The sequence below is a fragment of the Prionailurus bengalensis genome, chromosome D1 (assembly GCF_016509475.1).
Source record: "Prionailurus bengalensis isolate Pbe53 chromosome D1, Fcat_Pben_1.1_paternal_pri, whole genome shotgun sequence".
NCBI lineage: Eukaryota > Metazoa > Chordata > Mammalia > Carnivora > Felidae > Prionailurus > Prionailurus bengalensis.
The window spans coordinates 90557716-90583383 of NC_057346.1; the positions used below are offsets into that span (position 1 = coordinate 90557716).

A 25668-nucleotide genomic window follows, 5' to 3' on the forward strand; every position below is an offset into this window, starting at 1 on the left:
ACTGATGGTTACCAGACGGGAGGTGGGTGAAGTAGGTGTTGGGGATGAAGAGTACACTTACTGGGGTGCCTGGGTGGCTCAGTCAGTGGATCGTCCTACTCTTGATTTCCACTCAGGTCATGACGTGAGTTCGAGCCCCACATCGGGCTCCACGCTGATGGTACAGAGCCTGCCTGGAATTCTCTCTCTGCCCCTCCCTGCTCCAAGATAAACAAATTAAAAAAAAAAAGTATACACTTCCCATGATGAGTACCGGGTGTTGTATGGAAATATTAAATCACTGTGTTGTACACCTGAATCCAATACAATGCTATAAGTTAATTAACTAGAATTAAAAGTTATTAAAAAATAAAATCAGGAAAGAAAATAAATATTGATTGTGTGTGTGAATACACAGATAGCTGTTTTCTCAATAGACCTTGAGCCTCTTGAGGGCAAGGATCACGTCTTAGAAATCTTTGGATGCTTTACAGCTCCCAGTGGTTAATAAAGAATGAACACTCAGTAAATATGCTCTTACAGAATGAATGAATGAATGAATGAATGGCAGGTAAGGGATGGTGAGATGTGCCTGAGTGAGGAGGCATTGATACTTTGGAAAATACTGAGCAATACACATGGGCTGGCATGCCAAGGGCATATCATGGAAGGTCTTTAGTGCCAAGAGAAGGAGTTTTTGTGTTCTCCTTGAGGCACTTTTTTTTTTTATGTTTATTTATTTTTGAGAGAGACAGAGACAGAGTGTGAGTGGGGCAGGCGCAGAGAGAAAGGGAGACAGAATCCGGAGCAGGCTCCAGGCTCTGGGCAAGCTGTCAGCACAGAGCCTGACGCGGGGCTCAGACTCACAAACCACAAGATCATGACCTGAGCCAAAGTCGGATGCTCAACCGACTGAGCCACTCAGGCGCCCCCAGGCATTTTTGAAAAAGCCGTCTCTTTAATGCGCAATGTTGCAGGGTCTACAGAAACCCAGCCAGTGCCCATGCTTTGGCATTTGTAGGCATTTAGAACCACATTCAAGCACAACTTAGAAATCACTTTTCTGTAGGATTGACTCAACCTGTTCCCATTGTTTGCTGCCTTCCCACTTTGGGGTAACCAGACGGAGCCCCGTATAAATGCATGAGTGGGAGCGTGTAGGGTATAGATGTTATTTCAGGACTCTGGAGTTGTTTTTAACATAGCGCGGCCGGAAAATCCCAGCCAACCTCGTCTAAGAAATGTTCTGCCCGACGCGGGAGTTTTCAATAAAAGCTTCCCTCTCTTTTCAGGTGTGGGCTAAGTTTGTGGTTTTAAGAAAGCCTGAGGGCCGGAAGGCAGCCCCAGAAGAAGCCCCTGCCCGTGGGCTGTTGGAACCTTGTGGTGCAGAGGAGAAGCCGTCCCCTCCTCCGGACTTATGACCCGTGGCTTCGCGCCCAGTGTGCCCACTGCGTTCCACGAGATGGGCTCCTTCCGCAGGCCCCGGCCACGCTTCATGAGCTCCCCGGTGCTCAGCGATCTGCCCCGCTTCCAAGCCACGCGGCAGGCCCTGCAGCTGAGCTCCAGCTCGGCCTGGAACAGGTAACGGGGGCCGGTAGTCCTGGGGTGGAGGGCCAGGGGACTGGCTTAGCGTCTGCTCCTCCTGAGAGCCCTGCTTCAGAAGGTCGGCATTATGTATACAGGCACGTTTTCCTGCGGAGACCGTATCCGCTGGCCTTCCTTGTTTGGGTGGAGACGAGGTGGGCCACTGGGGGCCTCCGGGCTACCAGAGTCTGTTAGCCAGCCCGGGACAGTTGGGTTGGAATTTACAGTGACAGTTCATGCTCCTTAGTCACACCCAAGACTGTTCGAGTACCTAGGGCTGGGGCCATGTAAGTCACCTATAACCTATTTGGGAAGATAAGACCTGTATCTGTGAAAAGCTAAGTGAGGAGTATAAACCAAGGACTAGCCGTACCTGTGAGCCACAGGTGGATGGGAAAGGAGACACTGCGCTTTTATGGGTGTCTGGCTGACTTTTTGTACACTAAGCATCGAGTAGCGACTGAATCAGCACTGTGTCTTGTGTTCCTGTGGGCTACTACTTTTCAAATCTAGCAGTTACTCTTTGGATGAATTAAATGCATCACTATTTTAAAGCATTCCTGAATTCTTTGTCCTTTGGTTCATTTTGGATTTTCTCAGTGAATGCACACCTCTTCTGATGGGGAAGAAGAGGGGGCTGTGAAACGTTCTGCTATGGATGGATCCATGTTCTTTAAAAAATGCTTTGGATCCTTGATAAAGACAAGATTGTAATCTGCTCCTTGCTGAAATACCTGGCTGGAGTCTCAGGGCACCTAGAGTTAAGACTTAACTGTGGCTCCTCGAGGGACTAACCCCCTACACCTCACAGGAGGGGGAATGGAAGGGGCAAGAGAGGCTGGCCTCGGTAAAACTCTTTCAAAGAAAAACTGTTTAAAGGCAAGGAATTAGCATTTCATATTAGCCCCAGGCATGGAGGCTGTCTTGTGAGGACAGGGACCTTCTAGGTGAAGGAACCCAGTTGGCTCCTGCTTGTAGCAAGAGCCATTTTGGATTCCTCCAGGCACAGATCCTGAGAGCAGATCCCACCACCTGCCCTCGATCAGTGCTGTTTGCCATCAGGGCCACCAGCGAGGCAAGCGAGGAAGACCTGCTGGCCTTTGAGAGAGTGGAGGGAGAGGAGCTGCTTTTGGATCCTTTTGGCCTCGGTCTTTGTTTCTCTCCAAGGACCCTGGGAAGGAAATGATGGTTTCCAGGGATGGACAGTGGGCCATTTTTGTGCCATGTGCTTCCTGGCCCTTACACCTGCCTTTAGCTCAGAGCTGCTTGTTGAGTTTGCCCCAGGCAGGCAGATCCTCTAACCAGGGGTCATTTCTGTTTACCCTGTAGTGTGCAGACTGCCGTGATCAACGTCTTCAAAGGGGGTGGCTTGCAAAGCAACGAACTCTATGCACTGAACGAAAACATCAGGTACGTGGATGGCCAGGTCACGGACTATTCTCCCCTGGTGGGATTGAGCTGGGGCAGGGGGACTGTCCCCCACGGGGAGCCCTATCTTAAGGTTTTTGTCTGCTTGGTTCTTGTTGCTTCTGTTGACTTTGATGTGGCTCATGTGGCTATTAAGTTCTGAGACCCTTACCTGTCTAGACTTCTGATCCATAGATGGTTCATCCATTTATTCATGTATATAACATCTGTAAGGGGGGCAGAGGGTTGATACACAGGCAGATATCACATACTGTGTAAAGATGTATTGTGCCCTCCTTAACCATTTGGTGCCATTGTAGGCAAGATGGCCTCGTGGTTGGAACCAGACTGCTTGGGATTTTGTCACTCTTAACACTTCTGTTAAGACCTGGCCAAGTGACTTACCCACTTGGTATAAAGTGGTTTATACCCCTCACTTAGCTTTTCACAGATACAGGTCTGTGACTTAACACTTCTGGCCAAGTGACTTACCAACTTCTTTGTGTGCCTCAGTTTCCTCTTACATGAAACAGGGATGAGAAGCGTGCCTCCTTCCATAGGATTCTTTTTTTTTTTTAACGTTTTTATTTATTTTTGAGACAGAGAGAGACAGAGCATAAGCAGGGGAGGGGCAGAAAGAGAGGGAGACACAGAATCCGAAGCAGGCTCCAGGCTCTGAGCTGTCAGCACAGAGCCCGACGCGGGGCTTGAACTCACAGACTGTGAGATCATGACCTGAGCTGAAGTTGGATGCGCTCAACCGACTGAGCCACCCAGGTGCCCCCATAGGATTCTTATGAAGGTTTAAATCAAGTTATTCTATAAATGACCTGTTAGAACAGGGTTGGAGCACACTGAGAACTGATAGCTCTTATTACTGTCCATATTGTCGCTGTCATTACTGTTACGTCTTGGAGATACAGCCCTCAACAGGACGTGGTCCTTGAGGGGTTTATTGCCTTCCAGGATCTTCCCAGTAGAATAGTGTCAGCTTTTCATAAATGTATTCACTCGTTCAACAAATATTTGAGTGCCTCCTTATTGGCCAGGCACTGGAGAGACAACTTGGAGCAGAGATAGATGTGGACCCCGCTCTTTTGGCATTTATATCCAGTCAGGGAGATGATCATTAGTCAACTAATCATACAAGTAAGATGTTAAAGAGCCGCTTTGACAGCTCCTGTGATGCAGCTGATGTGATGAAAGCATGTTAGCGTGACTTGCTCTTGCCAAGGAGTGGCGATGTCCTGCCGATGCTGTCTTCTGGAGGATCAGTGGGAATTAACTAGGTGAAGAGGGTTCCGGCTGGTGGGAACTGCAGGTGCAAAGGTCCTGTGGTGGCAGTGAGCAAGAAGCCAAAAGAAGGCCAACGTGCATAGAATACCAGAGGCTGGGGGGTGGGTGGTTGGGTTTGTGTCTTGGTGAAATGAGGGCAGAGAGGCAAGCAGGGCCCAAAGCACTAGGACCTCCTGGGGACAGGAGGTTGCACATCAGCTGTTTAATGCCCTCGTGTTCTTTCCTCGCTGGTGTGTTAAGTGCAGAACATCAAGGCTAAAGCCCCAACCCTGGAGGGAGCAGAACAATAAACAAGGCCATTATCTGAGTCCTGTTTACATTTAGTTAAGTCTTATTTTAAGGGTCAGTGAGGTGTTTTAAGAGCTCATTAAAACCTTTAGGGCTCCGAAATAAACCAGGGTGTGTTGAATTTCTACCCAGGAGCTTGAATTCCACCTAATAATTACACAAATAGGGAAGAGACAATAGAGCTTGTCTAGCCCAAGGCCTCCTTTTACAGAGGAGGAAACTGAGGCCCCACAAACTTGAGTGACGGGGGCAAAGCTAGGTCAGCCAACCTCTGGGTTGTAAGAAATCTATTTTACTCCAAGAACTAAGATCCTGGCCTCTCTGTGAGGGTTCTTGAGCTCACAGTGGAAGTAAAAATAAATAAAACAGTGACTCAGGAATGTGCTAATTGTTCCTCACTTTGGAAGACTGATCCTGAAATTGTACTTAAAATCTTTGTTTGTGGGCAGCTAGGAAAAGTACCGGCCACACGGATTCCACCAGCCCTTTCAGCCCAGGGGCTGCTAACTCAGAAGCCTTCAGGTGCCAAGTGGGTGTTCTGAATGGGTGAGGTCTCCTGGGTGCATGGAGGTGAGAGGTCACCTTCTGATGAAAGGGGATTGCCCTGGCAGAACGCAGGGCCGGTGACATGTCTCAAACAGAATCTGAGATTTTTTTTTTTTGCATGAAACTTCCTGGCTTTTAAATGTTGATAAATAACCCAAAATTCCCCCAAACATTAGTTCAGGACAAACAAAACACATCTGTGGGCTGAATGTGACCAATAGGCTACCTATTGGCAAGATGAACCACAGCGTGCATCAGGTCATTGCTGATGGGGGCTGTTCTAGCACAAAGGCCACGTGAGGGATGGACGTTCCAGGAAAAGCTCTGGGCACGTTTCACATACATCGGCCCATTCAACTGTCCCACAACCCTGTGAGGCAACCATTGTTCTCATAGTTTATCCATAAAATTGTGGATAAGAAAAATGAAATGACTCGTCCAAGGTCACCCAGCTGTATAAAGGGTGGAGTCAGGATCTGAACTCCTGGCTGACTCAGGCACCTGTATTAGTTTGCTCAGGCTGCCATAACAAATACCGCAGACTGGGGGTTTAATAATAGACATTTATTTCTCACTGTTCTGGAAGCTGGGAAGTCTCAGGTCAAGATGCCAGCAGGTTCGGTCCCTGGTGAGAGTCCAGTTCCTGGCCGCTGGCTCACCGCGTCCTTACAGGCCTCTCCTTCCTATTTAGCAGCCTCTCTGTGTTTCTTCTTATAAGGCCTCTAATCCCATCTTGAGGACCCCACGCTCATGACCGCATCGGAACCTGATGACCTCCCAGAGGCCCCATCTCCAAATATCATCACTGGGAGGGTAGGGCTTTAGGTTCTTTGTACCATATTGTAGAGTCCGAGAGGTTTTAGGCTGGAAGAAAGGTTAACCTGGCAGTCTTGGTGTTTCCTTCTGCATTCCTTTCGCGAGGCCCCTGGGACCCCATCTTTCATCATGCGCTCTGAGAGGCATAATACCCTCCCCCAAACTCCCTTCCAGTGTTGGGTCTAGTTCCCTATGTTTGGGGCAGTTTTCAGGCTGGTGAGAAGTACATGTAGTTGGGGTTTGACACTGATTGTCCAGATATGACCTGAGTCCAGAATAAGTCAAAACTGTCAAAAACCAGAGTTTGAGTTGCCACTATTGTGTACCTTCTATTCTCTGGCCTCCTCTAGGATAGTGATTAAAATAGAGATGGGTTTTCACATCACACTCAGAGTTACATGACTGAGAATGTGAAACACATCCAGGGCATATGTGTGACCTGGTCCCAAGTTGAGTAAAGTGAGCTGGCCTGGCACGTGTGCCCACATCTGCAAGTGCCTGCACAAAAATACATGCCACCGTCCCTTAGTTCAGCAATTAAAATGCCAAAATGGGCATGCCACTCGCTGGTTACATTCAGGTAGACATTTGGGCTTTGATTTTCCTTTTCTTTGCTCTTTTCGAAGACCTGTTCACAGAATAGGTCCATACACTCAACAGGGTTGAGGCATGACCAGTGGGGAGGGTGTATGTGAGGGTGGGGGAACAGGACAGTAGGCACGTAGAGAAGAGAATGTGGAAGGAGGGGAGACTAGTGATTCTCAAGCCCACTTTGCAGTCAGTTGTGAGAGGTCTTTGTCCCAGAAGATCTGTGTGGGTCCAATAGAATTTGTGAACATGTTAAGAGAGTAGCGTCCCGATTCAGAGACACTGGGGATCAAGACTTAGACTAGCTGTGTGACGTTGGGCAAGTTACTTCATTTTTCTTGGTCTCTGTTTTTCCTTTTATAACATGAAGATAATAATAGCGTCAACCTGATGGTGGTTTGGGGAGACTGAGATAATGCTACACACACCATTAGTCCAGGATCCAGTACATAAGAAACGTTAACCATTATTGGGGTGCCTGAGTCGGCTCAGGTCATTCATGATCCTCATGGTCTGTGAGTTCAAGCCCCATATCTGGGTCTGTGCTGACAGCTCAGAACCTGGAGCCTGCTTCGGATTTTGTATCTCCCTCCCTTTCTGCCCCTCCCCTGTTCACGCTCTGTCTCTCTCTGTCTCTCAAAAATAAACATTGAAAAAAAAATGTTTTTTAATGTTAACCATTATTATTCCTACTGTTGTGAGATTTTAGTAATAATGAAGTGATGAATGATGGGTGAGAGCAGAGGGGCAGTATGATGATTCATTGCATAAATGGAATTGTGTAGAGATTTCTCTAGCAATTTGGATGCGGGGAGCTCACTTTGAATGAGAGCAGTCCGGGACAGGCCCCTCCAAGAATGTGCTGGACTTGAAATTTGGGTGAGCCGGAGTTCCAACCAGGAGCCAGCTGTTTCTCCTTTCCTCAGAGACAAGAGTGAGAGGAAATGACTCCATTCTCCATTCTACTCAAGCCAAATGGTAATCAACTTTGATGGACTGTCCCAAGTCCAGAAATCAGCTTCCTCAGGCCACCCTGGCCAGCCCTGGCCTTCTTTCTAATGGCGGAGTTAGTATGTACCCAGGAAATGTGAATTCATTTACACATTAGCCGATGCAAAGGATGACCAGGAAGATAGAGGCTTTATGTAACTAGGTTTTATAATGCAGTCAGTACAAACAGTTGGTCTTTCAGTTATCGAGGATGAATTCCAGTTTAAATTTTGACAGGTAGACTTTGGGGTAGTTACGGGGAAGAACTTTGGTAAGGATGGGCAAGTTCTAAAACACATTATTAGATCAAGAGTAAGATGTGGAGACCTTTTAAGAGCAAATTGATCAGGAATGTCCACACCTCAATAAAGCAGCAATTTCCCAAATACGTCCAGGCATGTGGTCATTCAGTATGAAGACTGTAAATCAGAGTTGCCTTAAAGCAGGCCTTGCATATTGTTACATCCCTAGAGGCAAGAAAATGACTGTTTAGAATAGACCTATTCTAGTGAGATCGCTGGTCATCAGCGTCCACAATTCTGCCTGCCCTCAAAGTCCATCTGCCCTGACTGGGGCTGGCCCTGAGTGTCCTGTTGGTTTCAATTTTCCGTGGGGCATTGATGTGGTTTTCTGTTTGTTTGCTTTTAAAGTTTACTTATTTATTTTGAGAGAGAGCAAGCGTGAGTGAGGAGGGGCAGAGAGAGAGGGTGAGAAAGAATCCCAAGCAGGCTCCACACTGTCCGTATAGAGCCTGACTCGGGGCTCGAGCTCATGCACCGTGAGATCATGCCCTGAGCCAAAATCAAGACCGACTGAGCCACCCAGGTGCCCCCGTGTGGTTTTTAATACCCTCCCAGCTTCAATCCTGATGTGCTGCATTTTGGCAGTGGGGACGCGTCTGGGTCTGAGGCTTGGGTTCCCTGGGTTTTCCCAGGAACCAGACTGTCCAAACCTCTCTGACACAGGAGCACCCTCCTTCCTTTTCAGCCAACTGTTCTACGGATTGTGTGCGACTACGAAGAGTTAGAGAAGTATGAGAAACCTATGATTTACATTTGCTGGTTCTTAACGAGAACCTGTACAAGTAGATTCTTGAAAGTGCTTTCAGTTTTTGATTGGTGGGGGGGGGGGTGTGGAGGGAGAGGCCACTGGTGCTTTTATTCATGTAGTCAGTGGATATTGGTGGATGCTGTACCGGATACTGGGCCAGGTTTGGAGGAAGCTATTGAAGTAGGTGGTTCTAGCTCTTGGGGAGCTTCCTGCAGAGTGAGTGGGGGGCCCGGCGTAGGTCGTGACCCTACTGTGTCTTCAGTGGGGTGTTAGCGGAATCCAGAGTGCCGGGGGAGGGCAGAGGATAGGCACGTAATTATTTGGGGGAAGGTGACACCTCAGTTGAAATCTGAAGGAGGAGCAGGCAAGGGTGAGGTGGAAAGGGCAACTGAGGCCGTGACCTCCTTGCCGTACTTCTGTCTCCATGGCCTCCCACCCTCTGCTTCTCCCCCCAGGAGGATTTTTTTTTTTTCTCTCTCTCTGCAGAAATGAATGCTCAGAGACAAGGGTTCCGGAAACCAGAGATGAGTTATCTGCAGCTGGCCTGAGGCAGGAAACTCACATTTTCCTTCTGTCTCCAACCACACTGCTTCTGTTCTTGTTGGGAGGGAGGCAGCATGGAGGAAACCCCAGAGATTTTCAAGGAAAGAGGAGGTTCCAAGAACCATGCTTGATCTTTGATGGCTCTGAGTCGACACGCCCTCCTTCTGAGTCCTTTGGCTGCCCGAGTCCCCCCGAAGGGAACGCACCTCAGGTTTTCCCATCTCTGTGAGGGAGCCTGGTGACTGTGGCAGGACCCTCAACCCCGGGGAAGAGCTGGGAAGAGCTGGAAAAGGAGGAGACCGGCCGCGGCCCACAGGCTGGCAGAGCTTGAGGCGAGACTCCCTGAGGTGATGATAATAGCAGACATTTACGTAGTGTTTAGTACGTGCCAGGCTTGCTTCTGGGTGCTTTCACTGTGTCAGTTCTTCTAAAACTCGCCACACCTCTATGAGACGGGTACTGTATCCCTGTCTTGCGGATGAGGAAATAGAGGCACGGAGAAATGGGATGACTTGCCCAGAGTCGTACCGCTGGGATTTGAACCCGAGCCTCCCGTGTTCTTAAACTCCTAGTAAGTAGGCTGCAGGAGGCACACAGAGATGGCCTTGTCCAGATTTAGGCCTGACATCCCAGGGCACAGAATCGTTACCACATCAGAGGCAAGCAGGGCGCTGTCTTCTGAGGGCCCTACTTTGGGAGGGCTTGAGGTGGAGTCTGTTTTCAGCCCAGGTGGCCCTGCCTGAGTGTGTGTTGTTTTTCTCTCTGCTCTGGTTGGTAAACACATTTGATTTTGGGGGAGGGAAGGGTAGCTAAAGGGAAGTGACAAATGGGAAGCCTCTGGGGCTGGCCCCGTGTGGTGGTTGGTCTGCACAGTGTTTAGAAATGTGGATATCTCCCCTAAAAATCCAGGCCTCTCTGGAAAGTTCACGTCGGGCAGCGCTGGATGTGCAGTCTGGCCTGGAACTGATCAGCTCCCTTCCAGGAGCCAAGGCCCGGCTGCTGGCTTTAGAGAAGCCCACTACAGCCCCCCGCTACTCATGCCCACCTGCTTCCCTCACCCACCTTGCCTACCTGCCCCTGTGAGCCTGTGGGGTGCCATGGACCGACTTTCAGGTTGGCCTCGCGTTGAGTGAGGATCTGTATACATGGCCCTGGGCAAGGTTCTGAGCGTCTGTCTCATCTTGCAGATGAGGATAAATTCCTACCACAGAGGCACTGGAGAATCAGCAGCCCTGTGTGTCAACTGCCTAGCAACGTGCGTGTGACATAATTAGGTCAACCTTTCCTCCATCTTTTTCACTGTCCCCATTGCCACCCACTGGGGTGCAGGAAACTGAGATGTATGGGAGTCCTGGCATTTTACCTGAGTCATGGACACCACTTCCAGTGGCCCCGATAGAACGGACCCAAGGAGGAAATGGGGCATTTCCATGTTAGTGCTTAAAGATGCCACTTCCTTGGGGTGCCTGGATGGCTCGGTCAGTTAAGCATCTGACTTCAGCTCAGGTCACGATCTCACAGTTTGTGAATTTGAGCCCGGCTTTGGGTGAGCTTGAGCTGCACTTCTCTCTCTCTCTCTCTCTCTCTCTCTCTCCCTCTCCCTCTCCCTCTCCCTCTCTGTCTCTGCCCCGTCTCTCATCTTCGGAGGATTTCGCAGTCGGGTCAGCGGGACACTGATCAGCGTAGCATCAGTAACCGAGTCTGCAGGTCCCCTGCTGTTCCTGGATCCTGAGGAAGTGGGGTTGGACCCCGCTAAGGGGCCAGGTTGGAGGGCCCGAGTACGTGGGGCAGCCCCTAATTGCCAAATGGCACAGAAACGTCGAACAACTCATCTGGCTGTCCTGATGTGTGCTGGTTAAACACGAGCCCCGTGTCATCTGTCTCCAAACTGCTTCGTCATCCCTTGGGATTTTGCTGCTTTGGGTCTTTCCGCACATGCAAGGGAGATCATGGCTCATACCCGAGGTGGTTTCTCTACATCCTTCGTGCCACTCCTGCGCTGCCTGTCACCCTGTGGTCCCCACGCCCCCCAACCAGCATCTAGCTCCAGCAGGGCCTTGTTTACTTTCGAGTCCACAGAAGTGGGAAGTTGACAAGACGGTGAGGGGCGAGATGGCGAGTCTGTGTAATAACAGGAAATCTTGTCATCTGGGGTGGTGTCTCGCCCAGTCAGCCTGGGAGGGAGAAGGGGTGAGATAATACAGACCAGTGAGTGGTTCCCCATTTTTTTCCCTATTGTGGCCTTTTTGGCTTCTGACTGAACTTCATGCTCTGTTTCGCTTTGGGGCCGGGTCCACGTAAGCGTTCCTTTGCCATTACTCCTGGGGCGCATTACTCCTGAGGCCCCACTTCCTTCTTCTGGCTCCGTGGCTGCAGCTGCCACTAGGGGTGGTGGTGGTTGGCTCAGGATTCGGTTTCCACACGAAACCTGGCATGGAGGCCCCGTACGTGAAACAGATGAAGCATCTCATTAAGCTGAGATGTTACTTCCATCTTCGTCACAGCCACATTTCCCCCCAAGTGTGGCCCCATCCTCTGCCTTTACCCTTAAATCAGTGAGGTCTGGCCCTAGTGTCCAGCCCCCTTCATGAGTCTCACCTGGGTCCTTAATGTCAGGTCTGGGAAATGCTGGCCCGGCTGTCCTTTTAAGAAGATGCTGGAGCTCCTGGGTGGCTCAGTCGGTTGAGCATCCAACTCTTTGATTTCAGCTCAGGTCATGATCCCAGGGTCATGCAATCAAGCCCCATGTCAGGCTCTGTGGTGAGCGTAGAGCCTGCTTGACATTCTCTCTCTCTCTCTCTCTCTCTCTCTCTCTCTCTCTGTCTCCCTTTCCCTTCCTCCCTCCCTTCTTCTGCCCCCTCCCTTGCTCATGCATGCACTTTCTCTCTCTTTAAAAAAAAAAAGATGCCAAGAAGCAGTGAAATTGAGTCCTTGGGAGTGTGGGCTTCAGGGTCTGCAGCCCTGGGTAGCATGCACCTGCTGAGTCTTGCGTGTGCCAGGCTTCTTCTGGGAACTAACTGGTCTAGGATGAACTCCCTTAACCCTTACGCTATCTGCGGAGTAGGCATCCTCATTACGCCTGAACTCCAGCTGGGAGCAGATACAAGGGACTCACCTGGGACATTGACTTGCAAAGGTTATTGCTGACAACAGTTTTCAGGCCCAGGAGCTGCCTCTTGGTCCTCACACTCCGTGAGGCTCCTCCCATCTCCGTCCTGTGCTTGCTGCACACCCTCCTGAGTGACCTCTGAGCATTGGTTTCCTTAAAAAGTGGAGCTGTCACTACAACCGGATGGCTTTGTTTCTAGCTTACAGGAGGAAACACATGTTGTGTATGTTGTGGAAAACAGTGCCTGGCACCCAGTAAGTGCTTAGTGAAACTTCAACTGGGGGAAAAGATCGTCCAGCTCCATCCTAAGAGCAGTTTATTTCTTCTTCCTTATTTATTTGCTGCAATAAGTCCCTACCTTCCTGTCTTCGGGGAAAACACCCTAGGAAAGGGTGGAAAAAGTGGAAGGGGGATGCTGGATTCTTGGCCCCCGTGCCTGAGACAGAGCACGCATCGTAAGGATTGGAGATCAGAGATTTCCTGTCTTTTGCATCTAGGGAACCACAAACCATAGGCTCGTTAATTCTGTTGTCTTCCTCCTGCTTTGCTCTTCTTTCTCGTGCTTTACAGACTAAACTGGCAAAGTTGGTGAGGAAGTTACAGGGTGAGTTGTTTTTCTGTGAATGTAGGTCTGCATACCTCTAATGCCTTGATACTTACGCTCTCCATTTTTGGAGACGTTGGTGCACCTGGTGCCTCCTGAGACCGTGGCCCCGGTGAGAAGAAAATCACTGTCCGAGCCCTGCCTATCCCTTCTCCTAGCGTCTAGTCTAGCACCGTGGCTGGCACACCGCAGGTGTTCAGGAAATGGTTGTGATTCAGTGAATGAATTCATGGATCTCTCTTCTCTTACCAGTCACTCTGGAGGGAAGCGACTGCCGAGTTCCCCCTGGGGATGGTGTATCATGACAGAGGGGTGGAAAATCCCTCTTTCTCTCAGTTCAGCTAAGATCATGTTTTTCAGAAGTACTCGTTCCTTGTAAACCCAGTGCAAGCAGAATAAACACCGAGTAGAGAAACAGGTTGGAGATTTTGCGGTATGACTCAGCGGCAGTCTGCTCTCCGATGGCTGGGCCAGCTCTGGCCTTTCCTCCCCGCTTTTCTCTCTGAGTTGAATTCTCAGGCTGCCAGGCTGAGGAGGGTTTGCGTTGGCAGGTTCTCTGCTTGTGGGGTGCTCCGTTCCCTAGGACTGCCTGCTTCCTGACATCACGCCCTTGATGGGAACTCACTCCCAGAATTCCTTCTCAGCTGCATCTCGTGGTAACCTTGGGGGTGGTTCTTGTTAATTACAAATTTTTAAAAATTTAAATTTAAAAATTTAATTTTAAAAAATTTAATAGGACTTTGTTCACAGGGTACGAAACATTTATATAGTGAGGTGTACCGTGAAGAATCTCCCTCTCCTGTACCCCAGAAACCCAGTTCTCATTCAAGCCCCCGCAAAGATAATTATTATAACAGCAATTTAGTGGACTTTCTCCCAGACCTTCCTTAGGCATATGTAAGGAGCATCGATATGGAAAAGCAACTGGGGATATTCAACAGTTCATAGGAGGTCCACAGACTGGGTTGATCTGTAGGAGAATATCCCCTAACTTCAGGGAATAAAGTTTGCTGAAGTGTTTTGTTGCCCCACCAAATTTCCAGCAACAACTTCTGCTTCCTCCGTGTCCTTACTTGGGGAGATGGAGAAGAGGAGACCAAACCCAGTATTTATATATAATCCTCTATGTAATTTTTTAAATGCATACACACTTCATGGGTTAAAAATCAAGGTGCTATTTTAGTTCAAAGGGCCTGTTGGAAACCAAATCACATCGCTCTTGCAGAACAGCATGTGAAGAGAGCAGATTTGATAACTGAGTTCATTGGTATTCTGTAAATAAAAATATATATATATATTCTTCCTTTTATCTTTTCACAAGTAGCGTATTATACACACTCTTCTGTATCCTGCATTTAAAATTTTTTTTTTACATTTATTTATTTTTGGTAGAGAGAAACAGAGCACAAGTGGGGGAGGGGCAGAGAGAGAAGGAGACACAGAATCCAAGGCAGGCTCCAGGCTCCAAGCTGTCAGCACAGAGCCCAGTGTGGGGCTCGAACTCCCAAACCGCGAGATCATGACCTGAGCCCAAGTCGGAAGCGTAACCGACTGAGCCACCCAGGCACCCCTGTATCCTGCATTTTTAAAAAATTGATTTTTGTATCGTTAGAGTTCTTCCCTCTCTCTCTGTCTCTAACAATTGCATAAAATTCCGTTGTATGAATGAACCACAATTTTTTATGAGCACTATTGGTGCCCATTTTTATTGATTCCTGTATTTTCCTGCAGCAAAAACTCTGTACACATATGCAGTGACCTTGTGTAATGCATAGCATGCCCAGAAGTCCGACAGGTTTTGTAAGGGACAGAGCAACTTACTGACACGCCTACCCGGGATAACAGAATGTTGGCTTCAGTGATCCGATGGGGTCAGTTCTGTTCAGCTAAGTCTAACAATAATACCTAGCGGACAGGGTTTTAAACTCAGGATAGATGAAAGGACAAGTGTCTCATTCTCTTACCATACCTGGTTATAAATGGTCCATGGTTCTTTAAGTTTATAAAGCGGGTTGTTGTGCACATTCCTGTGCTGGTTCCCCCTCGGTAAAGGACTGAGGATCGCCCTCATCAGTGTGCGGGAAGCAGCTCTCTGTGCTCTGTGGCTTGTTCCCATCCGTCACCCTCCCATCGCTCCTGGTGCGGCTGCTCGTGGCTTCAGAGTCCTTTCTTCTGTGCCTTTGTCTTGGTGGTTATGTCAGGTTCACTCCTTAGCCTCCGCTCCTTTATCAGCTGATTTCTACCCCACGCTTTGTGTTCCCTTAACGCTCTGCAGAATTCTGGCTGTGGCCATGGCTTGCTGCAGCCCTCGCCTTACGATAAGGTGCTGTATCTCCCCCTCACTGGAGGCCCCAGCCTTTCTGCATGCCCTGATAGGTAGGGGAAGATACTTCTTGGATTCCTCACTTGGGTAACATCAGGATGCACTCAGAGTGCCATTGTGAAATGTCCCTGGGCAGTCATCGCCTGTTTAACCATGTCTAGCCTCCATTAACAACCGTTACATTTGCATAGGTCCCTCCTCCAACGTGCTCCAGTAGGGTTTTCCATGGTTGTTGACCTTGAAGGACTACCCTTACCCCTGACCTCTTTCTCCTTCCATTTTACCCAAAGCATCTTCATGAGCACAGAGTTTCCCAGCACAGATTCCTCAGAACGCCAACTCCATAGCGTATTATTTGTTCTCAGAGCCGTTTCAGCCCCTCAGCATTATGGGTACCTGACATGTGTGTGGGAAACTTCGTTTGAAGTAGCCCATTATTAGGACTTGGTTTTCTAAGTCCTTTTGAGGAAGCCTGGCTTCTTCACCTATGGTTTTGAGGCTTCCCAGTGGCCATGAAGACTTCCCAGTGGCCAGCAATCAGAAGCAGCCTCTCTGACTCTTCCTGTTTGAGAGCCCCCATCTGGGGCTGCCCGCCAGGTTTCTGTTTTCTGTCTGAGAGACACTTCTAGCCTCCAAGAGCAGCGATGAGCAACCTGCCCTCAGCCTCCTGACTGATGAAGTTTCCCCTGTTTCTGTCAGACCTGCCCACCATCTGGGAGAGCTCCTGGGTTGTGTTGATGGGGCAGCCTTCCAGGAGACTGCCATTAAATTGGATCTCAAGATGCGGTATCCACACAGGCACATTGTCTGTCTTGGGAAAAAGAAGGTATTTTCCGTGTGCCACCCGTGTTTGCAGCTTTCCAGGGCTCTTTCTGGTGTGAGAATTGAGATCATGGGTGTCTCTTTCTCTTTTTTGATCCCGTTGCATCGATGATCTGCACATAATGATACCTCATTGTCACTTCCTGTTTCTCCAGGACACGGAGAACATGTGGGAACACATTTTGGGGGCGGGGGAGTTGATATCCAGCGGGGGTTGTCAGAAGGCTGAGCCTTTGCTCCTTAATGACCGTGGCTGGTGGGGTGAAACAATTTGAAGTCAATGAGGAGTGTACCCTCTAGGGAGCACGTTGGATCCGGAAAGCCAGTTACTCATGTTTTTAGATTCATTGCCTTATTTGGATCAAGTTAAAGAAAGATCGGCAGGGCGGTCCCACGATTTGTCACAGGGAGATGGGGACCTGGTGCCAACACCTCTATTTTTAAAATTCTTTTTTAGCTCTAAAGACTCTTTGAAATTATCCTGCGAGTGTATTTATTAACACACTATCGATCCATACCACCGAGACCTCGTCTGTCTTGGTTGTTAACTTCCGTCCACCTGGTGCTGGCCCAGTGTCTGGCACGTCAAGGGAAGCTCAATAAACTGGATAAATAAAATCTGTTTTCCCTATTGTAGCCCCCTTTGAACGACTGCCTCAGTCACTTGGAGGGGGGGGTGGTAAGACCATCCAAACTATGGCACCATGTTGAATGTCTCTGATGGATTTGGAGGAGAGACAGAGTGGAATTATGAGGAAAGATGTTGAATTTGCAGAAGGCCTGGGTTTGGATCTTCACTCTGCCACTGGGGGCCTCTCTGAGCCTCTGTTTCTTTACTTATCCTGGAGGATAATAATTGCCCTCCTCTCACACATACTTTACAGTTCTTCAATCCTTGGCTGAAGAATGCGTGAAAAATATGTTTTAAACCATAAAGTCTACAAATATGGAAGATTACAAAATTATGGTCTTTCTCTCTTTCCTTTTCTTTCTTTCTTTTTTTTTTTTTTTGCTTCCCATGAAGCCAGAGTCCCCTAGCTTGCTTCTACCAACTCTATTAGAATTAGAATCTCCCGCGACTGCCCTCTGGCGATGGTTGTCTTTGTAGAGTGAACTAAGGAACAGATACCCTTTTAGGACTTCCATTGCCTGAATCCCATAATAACTTTGGTGCAGAGGTATTATTAGAGCCTAGCACACTCCTTTCTTAGACCTGGCCTTGGCCCCTATGCCACTGTGGGGAGCACTCTATCATTGTATGTGTCTGTGAGTTAGGCACCGGGAGCTCTACTATCATGGGCTGCTTGATGGTGTTTCTCTCTCCCCAGGAGGCTGCTGAAGAGTGAACTTGGATCATTCATTACAGACTATTTCCAGGTAAGTTGTGTGAGTCTGAGTATCTGTCATTATAGTGCACATGGATACATGCACCTAAAGGGACGGCCAATACCATACACCTGGGCATTCCTTCAACATCCAAGATTACATATGCCGAGTCCCTGATAATGCACAGGGCCAGTGTGGTCCCTGCTTTTATGGAGATTACAGTCTTGGGCAGTGGTTCTCAGGCTTCTTGGTCATCCTTACACTCTTAAAAATGATCGGTTATTTGGGTTATCTCTGTCTTCACCGTATTGGAAACTGAACCTGAGAAACTTAAAAATATTTAAGTCGTTTAAATAATAAACCTATTACATGTTAGTCTAAATAGCATTTTTGTGAAAACTAACTTTTCAGAATAAAAAAAAATAGAAGAGAGGCATTATTTTACGTTTGCAAATCTCTGCACCATCTGGCTTCATAGAAGATAGCCGGATGGATCCTCCTGTCTGTTTCCCATTCAGTCTGTTGTGACATTGCGCATCATGCGGTCTCTGGAAACTTGCACCGTACACTGATGGAAGATGCAAGGAAAAGGGCAAATTGTGGCTTAGTGTCATTAAGGAACTAGTTTTGACCCTGTGGAAAAGGTCTGGGGATATGGGACCTCAGACCACACTGTGGGAACTGCTGCTCTAGCAACATTCCCTCTCACCCCCCGGGGATGGCATCTAATTCGGTGTAACTGTATGTACCTTTCAGCCAAGTGACTTCTTGTCGCGAAGCCTCCTAGTCTGTTCTGTTAAAGATGATTGGATCCAGCGATCTGACACCCCTCCTGCCCAAACACTGTTGTTATGAGGCTAATGAACTCAAGGTTCCAGACTCCCCTAGAGGATGGTTTATTTTTCTTCTTCGTTTTTTCTTAGTTTATTTATTTATTTATTTTGAGAGTGAGAGTGTTGTGTGTGCATGAGCAGGGGAAGGGCAGAGAGAGAGGGAGAGAGAGAATCCCGAGGAGGCTCCGTGCTGTCAGCGCAGAGCCTGACCTGCGTCTTGAACTCATGAACTGTGAGATGCTAACCTGAGCTGAAATCAAGAGTCAGAAGCTTAACCAATTGAGCCACCCAGATGCCCCTCAGAGGATAGTTTCTAATCGACTGACATAAGTTGTTTTCCTGACTCCACCCACAGGCATGTGGACGTTTGTTTGACAGTGAGTAATTGACTGAGTGATACTTTAGTGAAGTCAGAGTTATACTTTTCCCCGCTCATTAGCTGAGTAGGTCTTGGGCAAGATGCCTCATTTTCCCCATCTGTAAAATGGGAACAAAAACATGACCTACCTTAGAGGTCGTTGTTGGTTTACATGAAATAACACATGCAAAGCATTCAGCGCATAGTGTGGGTGTTGGGTGGGGGACAGAGTAGGGGAGTGGTCAAGATCGTGGCCTCTAAAGCCAGACTACCTGAGTTCAGTGCCCAGCATAGCCCCTTACCAGCTGTGTGACCTTGAGCAAGTTGCTTTACCTCTGTGTGTTTTAGTTTTCTGTTCTATAAAACCAGGGGTGTTAGGCCCTAACCTTATAAGATTGTCGTGAGGACTAAATAAAGTGTTATTTGTCAAGTGCTCAGAACAGTGACTAGCACAGAGGAAGACAGAGTAACGCGGTTATTAAACTTAACTGTATGCGTATTTGTTATTCTAAAGTGTCGTCCAACCCTTTTAATGGGAAATTAACATAAAAATACCTAACATCTTGGTTTCAGGTTGGTGGTGCTATTCTATACCCACGGAGAACATACTTTTATTTAAGACAGGTTAAAGAATTTTTAGATCTTAAAAACAATACTGACATTCTTTTTTTTTTTCTTCCTTACCAACATTCGGGAAGCTTAAATTTTTATGTGCACTTTTAAAGAATGACAGATGTTAGTCCTTTAAAACACACACACACACACACACACACACACACACACACACACACAGCAGAGAATAGCCACTATAAATATGGACAAAGCAAGACCCAACAGCAGCCTGGAATTCTATCGGGTCAGATGTCTCAGCTGCTTGAAAGAAAAAGCCCCTGTCCAGGGAGAGACAAACATAAAGATTAAGAAAGAGGTAATTAGTTACAAATGTGAATCATCTCAGTTGACCTTGACTCAAAGGTCAGCCTTGTCCTCAGTCTCTTCTCTTGCTGTCTGTACTGATTGATTTTTAAATCCAACTACAGAGAAGTGGTTTTTCAATTGGTCCTGAAGAAACCTGCCAGGCCGGCAGCCTTCCTCGCTGACATTTAAAGTAGACAGAGTTTGGTGTGGTTTCAATCGGGTTTTAAATGTCAGTTGTCTTTTGGCACGGGGGGCTACCCCTAGGATGGGTGGGGAAGGGCACTTGGGTGGGGACTTGTTTATCTGGGAAGCCCTGAGGTTTGGGGGGGTCGGTTAATGCTGCTTACAAAGTATGCCAGCCACTTAACTAATAACCACCTGTCATTTTCCATCGAGAGCTTAATCAGAGAAATGGCTTGGTGAATATTGAGTCTCTTTCTGGGGGTGTGGGGTGGGAACTGGTTTTCACAGTTTTGAATCTGGGATTTTCCTTAGTACTAGACTGGAGAGAAAGCTATCCTGGACGCTGTTTATTTAAATGTAGGTTTTAAGTTTCCTGTAGGTGCAGAGCCCTTTAAAAAAAAAAAAAAGGTGTTTGGCTCCCCAGTGCCTGGAAAGTACCTGGAACATAAGAGATGCCCAGTGAAGTTTCTTGGGAGAGAGGGAGGGGTTGTCTACCACAGATACAGGAGATGATATTAGGTGGTATGCACAATGACGTTAAGTAATACTGGTCTTCGTGGCTAGAATGTATTTTCCTTTCTTTTCCTTTCATGCTTCGGATTGTGCCCAGGGAGAGTCTCGCTTTGAGCCACTGTATCTTTGACACTCCTGCAGGACTTAGAGATCTCCCTTGTTTCAGAAAGACAGAGCACGCCTCGAACTTAGTGTCTTCAGCTAGGAACACTGATTAGGATTTCATAAAATATTTTTTCTTTGCCTCGAGTTGATGGTTGAGTTACATTCTGTTTATGGCAAATGATGTTGCTATAGTTTCATTTTTTAAACATATTTATGTTTTAAAAAGTGGACTGATTTAAGAAAAATAGTATGCAAAGAATAACAGTTTAGGGGACCCTGGCAATGGCCAGATGGTGAAGGTGGTCCTAGAGAGAGTCAGGTTTGGAAAGCCCAATGCTGGGCACTGCTTGAAGCTGGGCTGGTTCCAAAGCCATGCAAGGAAGAACTGTCCATGAAGGAGGATGGAAGGGAGGAGGGAGGTCTAGGAGGGAGGGCTATAGAGACCAGCCTTCACATTCAACTAGCAGACGTGCTGTGAAGAAGGAAAAGTCTGAATGGGCTCCAGAAAGAACACGCCTCCAGCAAGGAGGAAGGAGGAAGTCCATGGACAAATAAGGAACAGAACATGAGGGTGGAGGTGAGACCCCAAAGGGAGAGGTCGATGAATGGGCTCTTTGGGCTCTGGGCTTTTCTGTGTGACATGAAGGATCGGGTGCCCCCTCCCTGCCGTCTGCATTTAGCGATGAACTCACATCTCCTGGGACCCAGAGAGATCTCTTCTGGGTTGGGTTGGGTCGCATCTCTCCAACCCAGAGATCTCTACTTGCAGAACCTTCTCTGTGGCTCTGCTTTTGAAGATGAGCATTCTCAATTTGTAGCTTCAAGGAAAGATTCACTGAAGGGTATCTTCAGTCAGGAATAATGAAAATGACCTGAGGTGAAGGCAGAGGGGAAGCAGGTGGGAAAAGAGTGCTTATCTTGTGTCTGCACACAGAGAAGACAGGCCATTTGATCCACAGAAGCATAGAGAGATTTCCATAAGAAACTGGCGGGAAAAAATCTGACATTTCCAGTGTTGAATTTTCTCTTTCCCTCTGTTTTGGGCCTGGAAGGAAAGCTGGGGTTTCCCAGGGAACTCTATCATAGAGACAGCTCTGTGGGATAACTGTTTCCTTAGAACTTTGGAAATGATGATCAGAAGTGCTCTACATTTTTCTATCACCTAATTAATGGTTAACCACGTCGGTGGTGCAGGGCATGGGGTTGGGGTGGGGGGTGGGGGGGAGGAGTGGCTTCAGATAGAGTATTCTGTGCTCCTGTATCTGCTGGCTGTGTTGTGTTTGTTGCAAGTTTTTACCCCAAGCCCGGAAAGTTAAATTCCCTTTGGTGAAACTAGAGTTTTGCTTGATACAGAAACTCAGTTTCTAGTCAGTAGCTCTGAACAAGATAGTACCTAGGAAAAGGGGAAATTTAGTCACCCCAGTGCCCAAAGACCACAGATGGCCTGGTAGTGTTTGATCTAAATACTTCCATTACTGCTCATGTCTTGTGAGAGCCCCAGGAGGCCAGTCCCTCTTAGCTCATCATTATCAGGGAAGATTCATTAAGGGCTTGTGGCACATGGCAGAACCAAAGGAGGAGACCCATGGAAGTGTCATGGTCACCATGGAGTTCGACACTGAAGACAGAGCAGGGATGTGGATACCTCTATGCAGGTACCACACAGGGTAGTGTTACCTGAAAACCTGAGTGGATGGTAAAGGCTTACAAACAGGCCCAGGATAAGTATACTTTGTAGGGACAAAGCTGGGTGGGACTTGTAAGAATCCACAGATTCTTCCTGGGTGGAGAGATGATAAAGATTGGGGAAAATCACTTTCATGTGATTTTTTTTTTTTTTCCAAACCCAAATTGACTGGAGGCAAAAAGTTTCAGCTCCTCTTTGGTCAGCCTGGGAGGTCTTCCCAAACACATGGGGTTCCCCAAAAGGAAAGGGGTGATTAGGTGGATGGAGGGGAGCAAGAGATGGGGCTTTGAACAAGTGGGCTGAGCTCCAGCAAAAAGATAAGGGGAGAAGATGATACCCTTAGGGGAGAAGATGGTTGCGAGGTTACGTTTTGGATTTGGCCAGTACTTGGAAGAAAGCCCTTGTGGAGTCTGTAAACTTGGGAGTGGCTCAGAAACTTTGCTTGGGCACTGTGAGGGGAGGGAATGGGGTGGTGCCAGTCTGGGGGCTGCAAGAAGGACCCCTGGATGTCCCAGGCTGCACTGTGTGGGGCTGCCCGCCAGCCAGCCGCGTTCCCTGTCAGCTCCGCCATGCTTAATCTCCTCGGCGATTGCCTGGAATCTGTGCAATTATTTGAATATTTTTATTGTACTTTCTCTCATGTTTTATGAGGATAAGTGGGAAAATGGGCCTTGAAATTGATAACCATAGGTCTTAATATAATTGAGATAAAGATGAAAATCCGCGGGCATGCTGCAATGGCGGATCTTTAGCCTCATTGGACTTGGGTGATTGCACATTCTATTGTTAAAGAAGGAACACGTAGGTACAAAATGCTGAAAATCTATCACCCGAAGATGAGCTCCGAAGGTGAGGTGTAATTAGGGGTTTTATAATCCTTAGCTCTGTGGGAACAGAACTCCGAACATCACGTGTCTTGTTCCACACGAATACGTGTTTTCAGGAACCCACTATGGGTGAAATTGGGTGATTTCCTATAGAGCAGACAGAGAATGGCAGCAGCCAGGTTTAAGGCACCAGTGAAGGAAGGTTGGAAGGCAGAGGTAGATGCTGGAAATGCACATGTGTTCTGATAAGTGCAAACATTCAGCAGTTCAGTGGCCATGAGGGATAAAGACTGAGTTGGAAGGGCTGAGAAATATTTGTTAAGCATGGAAAGCACCAGGGCAACTGTCTCTGAGGCTGCTTAAGAGCTATATGGAGGGGACGCCTGGGTGGCTCAGTCAGTTAAGCGTCTGACGTTGGTTCAGGTCATGATCTCATGGTCAGTGAGTTTGAGCCCTGTGTCAGGCTCTGTACTGACAGCCCAGAGCCTGGAGGCTGCTTCAGACTCTGTGTCTCCTTCTCTTTCTCTCTGTCCCTCTTCCACTCACACTCTGTCTCTGTCTCTCTCTCAAAAATAAATAAATGTTGTTGTTGTTTTTTTTTTTAAAAAAAACAAGGGCTATATGGAGGACAAAAATCCATAGTCACGACGGCAAACATTTTCATGCATTTATGCACCAGCCACTCTTTAAAGCTGATGGTTCTCGAAGTGTGGTCCCCGGACCAGCATCTTCCGCACCACCTGAGAGTGCGTTGCCAAGGCAGATTTTCAGGCCCCGCCTCGGACTCACAGAATCAGACACTGGGGATGGGGCCCAGAACTCTGTGATTCTGATACCTAATCAAGTCTGAGAAAAATGCTGGAAGCATTCTCCCTGTGCCAAGTCACTTATTCCTCCTGACAGCTGATGAGGAAGATTTTGTTATTACTGTTCTGCAGATACTATGACTGCAGCTCTCAGAAGGGAGGTTATCCAAGATCGCACAGCTGGTAAAATGTAGAGCAAGTGTCAGACTCAGGCCCTCTGGCCATGGAAGAAAAATCTTCTGGATTATACCCTAAATGTTAAACTGCCCGTAAGGCATTCCCTGAGAAACTCCACGGAAGAGAAATTTCAGTGTTTTTAAATTTTATTTATTTATTTTTGGTGTCCAGAGAAACAGACAGGGACTGTTTTCCAGCTTCCTATAAAATGACTTTTTTAAAAGCCCAAATTCACCCTCTACCACTGAAATGGTGCCGAATGAAGGATTCGCATATGTAGCAAGTTTTTCGTCTTTTTCACAGTCCCATCTGGGGATTTCTGTCTGGTCTCATCACACTGCCACATCCCCTCCCCGCCCCCATCCACACACCAGGACTGGTTTATTAGGAACTCTCTGGGCTTGGGGACGAGTCGTGTTTATAAGGCTTTTTGTTGCTTATCTAGGAAGGCACCCAGGTTCACAGGAAATGCAGACATCCTTAGATATGATGGCTGTACTTTCAAAGCTGCAGCGGGGAAAAAAGGAGGTGGCCCATAGTTTCCATCCCTGGCTTAGTGCCAGTGCCAGGAACCTTTGTGGATCTTGATATCACTGGAAACATGCCTGGATTAGAAAAGAATTGTTGGCTAAGAAGAGTTCTCTGTAGGCAGAGTGGCATGCTTCTAGATGCCTCCGGGGTAGGAAAGAATGTCTCATTTAGGAATGGAACCCACCTAGGAGCCATGTGTGAGCCTTGCTGGACAGTGAGTGTGTGTGGGTAGCGGAGAGGGAGGCCCTGAGGAAGTACTTCGGGGGAGGCAGAATTTGGGAAGCTGGTAGCAGGGTTGGGCAGTGGAAATGGCCCAGCTGGATAGAGGTTTCATGGCGGAACTCCGTCCCGTCACCCGAGATTGCTAAACCGACTGCTCCCCGTATGTGTGATCCTGAAGTGGATCTCCTCTCCCTTCCCCTTTGGGCAAGGACACAAGAAACCTCCCCAGTGGACAGGGCAGAAGAACAGGATGGCTAAAAGCACCAGACCTTCTTCCGGGTGGGTCTGGATTCCCATCCTTGCTGGAACGCTCACTGGCTGGGTAACTGCAGGCATGTCACTTAACCTCTCTGAGCCTCAGTTCTCTTAGTGATACGCTAGCTGAGATCATGGTACCGACTTCAAAAAGTTGATGCGGTTACTAGATGAGATGTTGTAGATGCAAAGTCCTTGGTATTTAGGGAGCGGTCAACATACGGTAGCTATTTGTATCTTTATATATATTGTTTTATTATTGCTAAAATAAACCAGGGGAATATAATGGGGGTTTGGATTCAGACCAATCTGGGTGCTAGTTCTGGTCTCACATCTGCTAGTTGCTACTCTGAGCCTCCGTTTCTTCATCTGTACAAAAGGCATAGTTTGTGGGAAAGGTACAATGAGCTAGTTAGTGCATGCAAAGGGTTTAATACAGTGCCTGACAAGAGTAAAAACCAGTGAATAACTCTACTGTCATTCTTCCTCCTCCTTCTTCTTCTTCTTCTTCTTCTTCTTCTTCTTCATCATCATCATCATCGCTAAAGCAGTGGCAGGCAGCCTTAGCATTTACAGGATTCCTGCTGTTGGAAAGTTCTTTCCTCTGGGAAGATGGGTTAGTGTCCTTCTCCCCACCCCCACCCCCCAGCCTGTGGGTTCCCTGTTTCCCTGAGTCCCTCCGGTGGGTTTGGGGAAGTACCTGCTTGACAAGAGGTGCACACTGTTGACAAGCCCACCTTCTCCTCTGTCCTCCCCTGCTTCCTCCTGCCTGCCCTCCATGATCAGCTAGGATGAGCTGAATCTGTCCCACCCACTCAAGATTGGGTGGTTTTGGATGCCTTTTCCCAGACATCCTTGTTTTTTGGGTTTGGTTTTTTTTTTTTTTTTGCATTTTTCCTAGCTGAACTTCATTTTTCTGTTGGTGGCGTATTTTTTGATGTCTTAGACGTGTCAGCTGTCTTTCATGTCTAGGCTCCTCTGC

General features: G+C 47.9%; 1 protein-coding gene across 1 annotated transcript in view; it reads left to right on the forward strand.

The window, feature by feature from the left end:
- PRR5L (proline rich 5 like) overlaps positions 1-25668 on the forward strand; it is a 73396-nt gene that overhangs the window by 18903 nt on the left and 28825 nt on the right. Inside the window, exons 2-4 of the mRNA XM_043580974.1 lie at positions 1272-1560; positions 2893-2973; positions 17274-17322. Coding sequence (XP_043436909.1) covers positions 1397-1560; positions 2893-2973; positions 17274-17322 — 294 coding nt within the window. The 5' untranslated portion in view covers positions 1272-1396. The remainder of the gene's footprint in view (positions 1-1271; positions 1561-2892; positions 2974-17273; positions 17323-25668) is intronic.